This window comes from Choloepus didactylus, chromosome 6 (assembly GCF_015220235.1).
Source record: "Choloepus didactylus isolate mChoDid1 chromosome 6, mChoDid1.pri, whole genome shotgun sequence".
NCBI classification, from domain to species: domain Eukaryota; kingdom Metazoa; phylum Chordata; class Mammalia; order Pilosa; family Megalonychidae; genus Choloepus; species Choloepus didactylus.
This window is the reverse complement of record NC_051312.1, coordinates 78284534-78297115: the sequence shown is the minus strand read 5'-3', so window position 1 is coordinate 78297115 and position 12582 is coordinate 78284534. Positions and strand designations below refer to the sequence as shown.

The 12582-nt window shown below is 39.7% G+C and overlaps 1 protein-coding gene and 1 pseudogene across 1 annotated transcript; one reads left to right on the top strand and one right to left on the bottom strand.

Annotated features, from left to right (window-relative positions):
* Positions 1-216: 216 nt before the first annotated feature.
* LOC119537708 lies at positions 217-1150 on the top strand (annotated as a pseudogene).
* Positions 1151-9357: 8207 nt separating this feature from the next.
* Positions 9358-10314, bottom strand: LOC119537713 (olfactory receptor 56A4). The gene has a single exon (XM_037840254.1). The coding sequence runs from the start codon at positions 10297-10299 to the stop codon at positions 9358-9360; it is 942 nt and encodes a 313-aa protein (XP_037696182.1). The 5' UTR covers positions 10300-10314.
* Positions 10315-12582: the final 2268 nt, after the last annotated feature.

Genomic DNA, 12582 nt, shown 5'->3' with positions numbered 1-12582 from the left:
AAAATAAACATAGAATACATCAAACATTAACCCAAATCAATGGCACAAAGGATAAACAGATACATTTACCCCAAACTTCAGTAACCACTAAGATCCATATGTTGCCCCTGAAATAAAACAATTGTGTGATCTTCACATATCTTGAGTCAGTAGGTAATTTTTATTCTGATTTTAGAGATCATTAAAAGAAAGCTGCAAAGAAACATATGATAGAAAATGACAACACAACAAAATCATACCATCTCAACTGAGGTGCCAGACTTCCTCCTGAACTGTTTTGTCAGGTCCTCCAGCTGTCCCTGCCACTCAGCGTCCTCTTCTCGTGGCCATGGGGGCCAATGCCACTCTCCTGATCACCATCTGGCTGGAGGCCTCTCTGCATGAGACCATGTACTACCTGCTCAGCCTCCTCTCCATTCTGGACATGGTGCTCTGTCTCACCGTCATCCCCAAGGTCCTGGCCATCTTCTGGTTTGACCTCAGGCCCATCAGCTTCTCTTCCTGCTTCCTCCAGATGTTCTTCATGAATTGCTTCCTGGCCATGGAGTCCTGCAAATTTATGGTCATGGCTTATGACTGGTATGTGGCCATCTGTCAACCACTGAGGTATCCATCCATCATCAATGATCAATTTGTAGCCAAGGCTGTCTTTTTTATTCTTGTGAGGAATGCCCTTGTTGCTGTGACCATACCCTTTCTCTCAGCATGACTCTACTACTGTGGAAGAGATGTCATCAAGAAGTGCATGTGTACCAATATGTCTGTCTCCAGGCTCTCCTGTGATGACATCACCATCAATCGCCTCTACCAATTTGCTGGAGGTTGGACTCTGCTAGGATCTGACCTCATACTTATCTTCCTCTCCTACACCCTCATACTGAGAGCTGTGCTGAGACTCAAGGCAGAGGGGGCTGTGACCAAGGCCCTAAGCACATGCGGCTCCCACTTCATTCTCATCCTCTTCTTCAGCACCATCCTCCTCGTCTTTGTCTTCACTCACGTGGCTAAGAAGAAGGTCTCCCCTGATGTGCCAGTCTTGCTCAATGTCCTCCACCATGTCATCCCCGCAGCCCTCAACCCCATTGTCTATGGGGTGCGAACCCAGGAAATCAAGCAAGGAATCCAGAGACTGCTGAAGAAAGGGTGGTGATAAGGGCAACTGCAACTGGATCTCTGCATTCCTCAAGTAGGATGACTCATGAATTACTTATGGACACATGACCTGAAAAGCACAGCTCTGAGCTGTAATCTCAAACTGGGTAAACTACGTATTCTGTCTTCTCTTCTAACTCTCCAGGGTTTTATTGTTTCCTTGTCTCTCATTCCTCCTTCAGGAATCTCTTTGATGCTGCCTCTTTTTCTCATGCTTGTAATCCTATTTATCCAAAAAATGAGATTCCTTAGGGCAGGTCCAAAAGTGAGAATTTTACATTCCCTAAAATACAACTGCATACTTTTCATGAAGTTTTAAATTCTTGAAAAAACAACCGTGGGCATTTTGTGGATGTCTTTAGTTCAATGTGTTTTGAATGTTATATTCACAAAGGAAATATACTGGAGAAAAAGCCATAGGAATGTGGGAATTCTGTATTTTCTGCATGATTTTTCTCTAATCCTGCAATTTCTCCCAGAAGAAGAAATACAAATCACTGAATTTCAGGAATAAATTCCAAACTGAAAGGAGTAAGGAATGGAATCAGGTACATATATGGGCTTTGTAGTGATACTTTGGCATAGTAAAGATATTTGGCATAGTACAAAAGGACTGAATTTACGGGGTCTGGGTTGTAGACCTTTCACCACCTTAGGAAAAGGAAATAATTAATTTAACTTACACCCTCATGTCTCAGGCCACTTGTTTTACCTGAGAATATTAAAACATTTATTTTAAAACATATTCTTTTTGATCTAAGCTTTTAAGTCTCAATGACACCCTATAGACATGTGTTCTTTTCTTTCAACTATGTAAAGAAAAACTCTACAATACCAATACTTTTTCTAAAGAGTAGGTCTTTCAGACTTAACTGAAATAACCTGTTACATTGCTGGCCTACTTATGGTTCCATTCTGCCAAACCCTGTCCACTTCTTTTTCTTCTTCGGCTGGCAGTGAAAGAAATAAGTTGGCATTTCATTTCTCTACTCCTGGATAATTAAAGACCTAATTACAGAACAATGGCAACCATCCATTATTTAGGAAAGAAGTTCAACTCCTATGGCTTTTTCTCCAATATATTCCCTTTTGTGAATATAGGAATAGAAACATCTTGCACACAGGACAACCACAAAATACCCACAATTGTTGTTACAAAAATATGAAATTCATGAAAAATACACAGTTTTATTTTAGGGAACATACGATTCTTACTTTAGAACCTGCCCTAAGAAATCTCTTTAGTTTGGACAAAATAGGATTACAAGCATGAGAAAAAGAGGTGGGATTAAAGAGATTCCTGAAGGAGGAATGAGAGACAAGGAAACAATAAAACCCTGAAGACCTTGGGGATAACAGTAAGGCAGAGCACAATGTCCAGCAAGGAGAGGAGGCTGAGCAGGTAGTACATGGGCTCGTGCAGAGAGGCCTCCAGCCGGACGGTGATCAGGAGGGTGACGTTGGCCTCCATGGCCAGGAGAAAGAGGAGGCTGAGGGGCAAGGACAGCCAGTGGTGCCAAGTCTGGAAATTAGGGAAGCAGATGAGGAGGAATTCAGAGACTGGAATAGAGGAGTCATTGCTTAGTGCTGCCATGTGTGGTATCCTGATCAAAACAGACACTTCAGTAAACCTTGGACGGTCAGGCAGGAATAAATTCATCCAGACAATATCAGTATCTATAAAGAAGTAACTCTTTTTCCAAAGAACCATTGAAAATAATCCTAGTTAAATACCTAGTACTGTTCTAAGTGTTTTATGGTTGTAAACCCATTCATTCTGTTAACTTTATTAGTGGAATGACCTTATTTTCTGGTTTGTCTGGAATAATTCCCACTTATTCCTTTTTCTCTCTTAACAGTCAGGAGGGGAGCACCCAGGATGACATTCACAAAGAAACTGTCATGGGTTGAATTGTGCCCCCCAATAAAGACATGTTCAAGTCCTAAACCCCAATCATGTGAATATGACCCTGTTTGGAAATGGGATCTTTGAATATGTGATTAGTTAAGACGAAACCAAGCTGGATGAGGTCAGACCCTAATCCAATATGACTGGGGTCCTTATAATAAAGGGAAAACTGGACACACATGGACAACACCAGGAGCAGTCCATGGAAAGATGGAGGAGGCAGAGCGATGCATGTCATCTACAGGCCAAGGAACACAAAGGATTGCCAGCAAACACTAGAAGCTAGGAGAGGCAGGGAAGGATTCTCTCCTGCAGGTTTCAGATGGAGCATGGCCCTGCTAACAACTTCATTCATACTGTTAGTCTCCAGAAATGTGAGACATAAATTTCTATTACTCTGAGCCACTGGTTTGTGGTGCTTTGTTATGGCCATCTTAGAAAACTGAGACCAACACTCTGTTTTCTTTAATGCTTTGAGGAAGCCCAGCCTCAGCTAGTTTATATCAACAGCAGCAATGGTCCCAATGTGTGCTGGATCCTCCTAGATTCTGCTTCCCCTTCTATTCTGGGAGAGTAGATGGTTGTTACTCAAAGATGAGAGGTAACTGAACATGTGGAGATAGATCTTGGGGTTGGAAGAAACAAATTTGCTGTTCTGTTTGCATAATAAATCATTACTTCCCATATATTCTGTGCCCAATAGAAATATAATGCAAACCACATATGTAATTTTAAATTTATATAGCCACATTAAAAAATAAAAGGAAACAGGTGAAATTAACTTTAATAGTGTATGTTAATATCTGTTAAATGTTATTTCAACATGCAATAAATATTTAAAAATTGCTAAAAGCTAGTCTATATCTTTTGTTTAATTATATCTCTGAAATCGGGTGTGTATTTTATATGTACAGAACACCGCAATTTAGACTAGCCACATTTCAAGTGCTCAGTAGCCTCGTGTGACTAATGAGTATTGTATTGGATAGCACAGGTCCACAGTTTGGGGAAATTAAACACTCTTCCTTTCATTTTGCTTAAGATATGAATTTAATCTTGATTTTGGTCACATGAAAACTGACATGTTCTATATGGGAACTTCTTTATTTGGTTCCATTTCTAGTTCAGTTCAATATTATAGTTTTTATTTTCTTTCTCAACACTCCCCAATCAATGTCCTCCTAGGTATCATTTAGTAAATCGATCTTTCAGACTCCAGTATAGAAATACTTCATTAAAGACAGAAATAATACATCCAGAATTCTCAGCTTAAGTCAACACAGGAGTGTCTACCAAAGACCAAGGCTTTCCAGCAACACCACCTCCTTAACTCAGAATAGATATCACTCTTCCTCCTACTCCTATCTTGGACCAGTGAAGTTATGTTGTTGTTTAGAGCCAATTTCAATATTCAGTAAAGAATACCAAAATCTCTAGGTATCTCCACATATTATAGTAGGGACACAAAAGATATGTTTAGAGACTAGAACAGGGTGCTGCTAGTAAAAGATAGCAAAAGACCTGAGATTCCAAATGTAGAATTCAGAATAAGAAAACAACAATAGGCTAATGTCAGAAATAAATCCAGATAAAAACCTATTTATCTGTTAGTCAAACTATACATACTTACCAGTGGACAGATTCTAGGTATGTTAAAGAAATTAATGTATATCTCCAAAGTTACCTGCTTTGTTTCCAATTGATTATTGTCCTGGGCAGAAGTTTTGTTTTTCTTTTTCTGGATCAATGAACCAAAGATAAAATGACTCTCTACCCAGTCAGAAGTTTTCAGGGGAGCACAGTGGCTTGAGCACTAGAAAAGTTACTCTGTCCCAGTCAGAGAAGCAGAAAAGACCATTGGGAGCCAACACAGGATGAGACAGGAGGTCTGGAAGAGAGTGATCAAGGTAGCTGGGATTGCTGACGTTATCTCATCTGGTGCTTCCAGGGACATCTTCTCTAAGAGAGGCTGAATTGTAGTTGAGAACATAAACTCATGAGGGTCTCCTGGTCCCCAGCTTCCATAGGCAATACTGAAGTTGTAGATTTAATCCAATAACTCCTACTCTGAAGATCTTGGCTTTTCCAAGAGGGTATTACATACCCCACACTAAAACTTTCCTCCAACAGGAAAGAAGGGGTGTATACAATTTGGAGATATTGTCAGTATCTGAACATGCAACACCAGAACTGTTGTAGTCCTGACAGGAGAATTTCCTCTTCTGCTTATATTGGACACCTGAATCCCTATGTGCCTCATTGGCCCCTCCTCATAATTTTCCTGGTCCTAACCCAGAATTCCCAGCTCAAGGAGGCTGTACTGTACTGTCACTATTTATGACTGCTCACTGAACCATCTGGCCCAGCCCCTCGGAGGCACCAGAGGCCCTAAGCTCCTCCTTCTCCCTTCCCTCCCCACAGCCCATCAGGGTTAAGGCCATTTTATTCATCCAGCCCTGGGACCTAAGGTCCATTCCTCAGGAGGGAAGAACACATGGAATGCAAAATTCAATATGGGGGCAGAGTGAATAGGGAGACACTTGGGGAAAATCAGGGGGACTCGGGGAATCTAAGTAAAAAGCACATACTTAAAAAAGAAACATTTAAACTTATAAAGGAGAAAACTCTATTTCATATATCAGGTATACTCCTGGAAAAAAAATGTTCAATATATTTCATATTATCCACAAACTGGGTTATTTCATTTTGATTGCTATATTAGAAATGGTCCATAAGGCATAACATGGTATTGATATAGCATATCTCTTCTTACCCAGAGTCCAGTGGAGTAATTGCAAATTTGAATTGGTGAGGAAAACATTTCTTATTAAATATAGGAAATTATAAGAGCATGAAAATGTGACTCACTCACTGGCAAGTATAGGCTTCATCTGAAAGTGTGCAGTGGGTAACAAAGGAGAAATGCCTTAGAAATCTTCTGGGACCAGCAGTGGGCATGACAGAGCTGGAGACAATGCTGAAAGAAAATCCTCTCTCTTTCTCACCTTACAAGGCCTGAGTTCCAGATTGTATGTTACAGATGATGGGGGCTTCATTGTGTAAGACACTATCTTTATTCCTTGGAAATTGTCTCTGTGTCTTCCTAAGGGACCCTTGGGTTGGATATCAGCTGGCCTCATATGCTCAAGCTAGAACTGTCTGTAAGTAACGCTCCCTGCCTAGTGACAGAGACTATTATACTTTACCCACCCAACCCTACCATCAGTCCAAGAATGGACAAAAGGAAGAGCCCCAGGAAGACTCCTGCTGCTGCCAAATTTATGTTTTGACAGAATCCCTGAACCACACGTACCACTCATGAAGAATCTAAATTAGGAAGGGTAATAACTGAAAGAAAGGGGAAATTGTGATGGAAAGGAGAGAAGCAGACAAAGGTGATGACACTAAGCAAAGATACTACGCACTTTTCTATTGAGAACACTTCAGAACAAGAGATTAAGAGTTTAGCAGATTTTCTCAGATGAGGTACCATGTCATATCTGATTCTGAGAGAAACTACAGGAGCTTTTCTACCCTAAGAAGGAAAATTGGACTGAAGTAAGGGCTCCACTGGATAATCTGGAGTATATATGTGATACAGCCTTTGGGGGCTTGGTTTATTATTTTTTTGTTCTTTTGCAGCTAAACTGAGGTTGATATTTTCTTTGAACTGCACAGTGCAAGCATCTGTGCACTGTGTGGCCATGAATCAAGATGATACTTTATATTAAAGTAACTGCCTGGGTATGATGAAAGCAGACTTCTGTCCCCCTCTGGTATGTCAGAGCCTGTTTTGCCCGCTAACAACCTGGCAATGAGAAAAGGGTATTTTTGAGCACAGCGAGTGGCACTGGAAGTCAGATAGCCTCAAAGGAAGTGAGCACAGGGGTGCTATTGTAGCCACACATTACCAACAACTCCCCTTTTGGAATCCAGATGGGATGCTTGTGGGAAGCCTCATGGCATAGCCAGAAAGACTACACATAGGAACCGAGCATAGAGATAGAATATGCCCAACAGTTTTGGGTTTCAATGTGATAACCTCACATGAGCTAGAGGATTTTTCAAGAAAACAAACTAGCAATAAAAATGCCTATAGGGACCGAGGAGGACTCAAATGGCATGGATACCTTCCAGCCTAAGGTAAAGGGGATGTGGGATAAGACCCACCTCTCATTCCATGGGAAAACAGGAAACCAGCAAGTTTAGAAAATAACAACAACAACACTCATTTAATATGTACTTAGCACATTTAAGGGACTGTACAAAGAACTTTTCATGATTATTCCCTTGTCAGAAAAACAACAGGAAATAGGGTCATCATCACCATTTTAAAGGTAAGAAAACCAAGATTTCAAGAGTTTATCCAAAGTACATAAATCTGGCTAGCTACAAGTAGACAAATTGATTCTATCTGAGATTCAAATAGCAATTATCCAGTTTCTCACTCCAATCATGCTGTTCTGAACATAAAATGTCATTTAGTGCTGGCTAAAAGTAAGGCACTATGTTAGGCACTGTAACACATAATGGCATGAGATTTGATCATTGTCCCCAGGTAGTTTTCAAACGAAGAGAGAGATAAAATATGCATTTATAAAATGTCCCTTCATTTTGAACACATTTTTATTTAAAATTTTTCTATAAAACTACCCGTAAAATCAACTATACTAAATAAAAAAGGAGTGATAATACCCTTTCCGAGACTAAACAAAGCTTATAACAGTGTGAGAGAATAGCATACACTACTCAAGATTCCAGAGGAATTCCAATTGAGAGAAATAGGGAAAGAAGTACTACTCCACGGGGTGCCATTTTAATTAACCCTAGGAATAAAGATGGGATTTGGCAAATGATGATACTTGTAAATTGATGTTGATTTGGAAAGCATCAAACACTTAGAGGCAGATGTAAAAACAGGTTAGGGTCAGGACACAGACCATCTGTAATAGAAGAGGATGGGATCAGTGCTGTAAAATAAATACTTTTACAAATATTTTAGGAATATTAACTTTTAATACAAGTCATTCAGCAAAGATAAGCTTCAATACAAAAGAAAGCAGAATAGCCCAACTGGGGAAATTTTTCAAGTGATGCTTGGAAAAGTGATGGACTTGAAGGTAATACTTTCATTCTCAAAAGACACAAGTCGCTACTACAAAATATTGCTTGGAGATACTGGACTAATATACAGCATAATTAGGAGAGGGGTTACAAAATAGTGAAACATACTTATCCATGAAAACCAAACTCTAAGTCCCCATGCCTGGAAAACTGTGGATTGTTCTACCACCCACAGCTCAGGAGCGAGGCTGAGGCAAACAGGGCAACACAGGGAATGAACAGGAAAGCTAATTTGTACTAGGATGGCAGGACAGGGTGAGATAGAGAAGGTGACTGAAATTTGAAAGTTCAAGGTTCCTTATAGTCAGGTAAGAGAGATAAGTGAAAATTATAATGCCATGAAATAATGAAAAAAAGTAACAGATAATATTTCTAAAAATACAACTCCATCCCCATTGAAAACCCCTATAACGCAGCCAACTTCCTTTACAGATTAAGAATGAAGGAAGAAAAATTTAGTAGAAAGAAAGGAATAACACAGAATGCACCACCCAGAGAAGTGGCATAGTCTGAAATTCTTAACAGGATGGGAGGATCACTGGAGCCAGTGTAGGAACATCAGACATGGATGCCAAAGAAGAGAGCTGGGCTGGTCAGGGCATAGCACTCAACTCTAGGAGTCAAAGTTTCTGGGTCAATGTCTCCATTTCAGCCCAAGAAGTCCCCTCACACCACAAAAGCTAGGCTGAATCAGAAATAGCAGAGACATCTATATCCACTGCAAATCAGGAGACAGATCTTTTTAAGGACATCATATAAAATTGGTTTGCTTTATGGTCAAACACTCCCACTCTAATCCAACTCCATTTGGCTAAAACTTGGCAAGACCCTCAGTTACACATTGGGTCAGGGAACAGTCCCAGGTAACAAAAGATTCTTGAAAAGGAAAGTTTCCTTAGAAGTAATAGGAAACAAAGATTCCCTAATGAATGTTCTCCTTTTTTGAGGGTGGGGTAGGGAGGGGAAGCAGAATCAGAGCTCATTCCAGGATTAAGCAGTGAAATTTCCTTTACATCATAAAAATAATTCTGTATTTCTATTAAAAATTCCAGTGGTAGGTCTGATCCATTTACCTCTTACAAACTTATTCGTGTATTAATTAAATTTTCTATGCACCATGAAAATTATTCCCAATTATCAATTTCAGTCCCTCAGGTCATCCATTTCACTTCTTACAATCTTCTCAACAGTTTCTGGATTCCCTGCTTGATCTCCTTGGTTCTCATACCATAAACAATGGGGTTCAGAGCCGGGGGGATGAGGTGGTGCAGGATGTTGAGCAGGATGGGGACATCTGGGGGAATTCGCTTTCTGGCCAAGTTGGTGATAACTAGAACAAGCAGGACTGTGCTGAAGAAGAGGATGAGGATGAAATGAGAACCACATGTGCTCAAGGCCTTGGCTGCAGCTCCCTCAGACTTGATCCTGAGCACAGCTTTCAGGATAAAGGAGTAGGAGAGAACAATGAGGATGAGGTCAGAGCCCAGCAGGGTCCAGCCTGCCACAAACTGGTAGAGTCGATTGAAGAAGATCTTATCACAAGAGAGTTTAGACACAGACAGGTTAGTACAGATGCAGTTCTTGATGATGTTCTCTGCACAGTATTTGAGTCTGGCAGAAAGGATGGGAACAGGAAGAGAAAAAAGGGCATTCCGGGCCACAACAAATATGGCAGCCCTAGACACAAATTGGTCCGTGATGATGGATGGGTATCGTAGAGGGTGGCAGATGGCCACATAGCGGTCATAGGCCATGACCATGAATGTGCAGGACTCCATGGTCAGGAAACTGTTCATGATGAACATCTGGAGGAAGCAGGCAAAAAAGCTGATGGAACTGAGGTCAAACCAGAATATGCCCAGGACTTTGGGGATGACAGTGAGACAGAGAATGATGTCCAGCAAGGAGAGGAGGCTGAGCAGGTAGTACATGGGCTCGTGCAGAGAGGTCTCCAGCCAGATGGTGATCAGGAGAGTGGCGTTGGCCCCCATGGCCAGGAGGAAGAGGAGGCTGAGGGGCAGGGACAGCCAGTGCTGCCAACTCTGATAGTTAGGGAAGCAGATGAGAAGGAATTCAGAGACTGGAATAGAGGAAATATTGCTCAGTGCTGCCATGTAATTTATCCTGATTATGAGGGAAATCCAGAATACCTTAAAACATAAGACAGGGTATATCAACACAGAAATATGTGTCCTAGATGCATTGCAACTGAGGTTTTCATTGGACAGTTAGCCTTGTCCCAGTGAAGCTTTAAAATAATAACAATAGCAATAATGACAATAATAACAACAGCAATAATAATAACACCTAACTTCAGTTGAGCATTTATCATGTGTCAGGCACTATACTGAATGTTTTACATTAATTATTTCATTTCATCCTTTTAAAAAACACCAACGGTAATTAATGTCACTTCCCTAACATTGCAGATAATAAAAGGGAGGCAAAAGGGAGCAGAGTCATTTGATCAAGATTAGAATGACATGGAATAAAAGGGGTATGGGGCTTTTCTTTTTGGAGTAATGAAAATGTTCTAAAATTGATTGTGGTGATGAATAAACAACTCTGAATATATTGTGAGCCAGGGATTGTACACTTTGGCAGGATTGTATGGCATGTGGAAATATCTCAATAAAACTGCTTTGAAAATAAATAATCAAATAAAAAGAAAAATAAAGAGAGAAAATGAGCAAATTAGTAACAAGGCTAATCAACTTTCTGATTGAGGAAAAAAGCCATCACAGCTTACTTTATACAGCTTACTTTCTGAGTAATATTATCAACCTGAAGGTTACAAGGAAAAACACATGCTCTTTCTCTTCTCTCTTGGAAGTCTCTTTAATGACATCTAAGAAAAGGAGAGAACAAGTCTAGAAAATATATTTAAAGCCCCTTCTTTATATTGGTTGTAATCAGTTTGGTCAGTCTGTGTTGATCAGAAAAAAAAAGAAAATAGGTATGTAGTTTTGATATCAATCTGGTTTAAAGCCTACCATGAAACAAATACAATAACAACAACAACAAAAATTAATAAACAGAACCCATAGGAAAGAATCTTATGGGAAGGCTATGAGGAACATCTACCATACCTTGGGGACCTGAACTTCCTATCAACCTACTATTTTATGACTTCTTTTGAGAATAGAACAATAATTTATGGCCATTGTTCCTAAGCAAGAAATGCTAAAGATTACTCTACTTGAGATGTAACATATTCTGTATATTTGCTCCCAGGAGACTCTATAATTAGGTCATCCTAATGATGGCAACATGGTAGCCACTAGCAACACATGGCCATTGAATACTTGAAGGGGGCTAGTCCAGACTGAGATGTGCTGTAGGCGTAAATACACACAAGATTCTGAAAACTTAGTACAGGAAAAAAAAAAGCCCTGATAATGCTTACAGTGATTACGTATTAAAATTGTAATCTTTTGATATATTGGTAAAATGAAATTATTAATTTCACCTGAAAAAATGGGAGCCAATAAGTAATAAGTGGTAAGGCCACAACTATACATCAGAGTCTGATTCTAGAGTCCATGCTCTCAGCCACTAAACTATTTTGCCTTGACAAGCACAATTCCCTAAACAAGCCCTGAACACCTATATAAAAAAAGAAGAAAGGGCAAAATTTGAGGAATTAACTGCTCACCTGGAGGAACTAGAGAAGGAACAGCAAACTAACCCAAAAGCAAACAGTAGGAAAGAATAACAAAGTTTAGAGGAGAAATGAATGAAATTGAGAACATGAAAACAACAGGAGAATAAACAAAACTAGACGTTGGTTCTTTGAGAAAATCAACAAAATTGATGGACCCTTAGCTAGGCTGACAAAGAAATAAAGAGAGAGGATGCAAATAAATAAAATCAGAAATGGGAGCGGGGTCATAACTACCGATCCTGAAGAGGTAAAGGAGATAATGAGAGATACTATGAGCAACTATATGCTAACAAACTAGACAAGTTAGATGAAATGGGCAGCTTCCTAGAAAAGCATGACCAATCCAACATTGTGCTGGTTTGGATCTGTTATGTAACCCAGAAAACCCTGTGTTCTTTTTTTTTTTTTTTTTTTTTTTTTTTTTTTTTTTTTTTAATCATCATTTTATTGAGATATATTCACATACCACGCAGTCATACAAAACAAATTGTACTTTCGATTGTTTACAGTACCATTACATAGTTGTACATTCATCACCTAAATCAATCCCTGACACCTTCATTAGCACACACACAAAAATAACAAGAATAATAATTAGAGTGAAAAAAGAGCAATTGAAGTAAAAAAGAACACTAGGTACCTTTGTCTGTTTGTTTGCTTCCCCTACTTTTCTACACATCGATCCATAAACTAGACAAAGTGGAGTTTGGTCCTTATGGCATTCCCAATCCCA

Bases quoted from the DNA above. Each gene is read 5' to 3' on its own strand.
- LOC119537713 (XM_037840254.1), bottom strand. From the start codon at position 10,299: ATGGCAGCACTGAGCAATATTTCCTCTATTCCAGTCTCTGAATTCCTT.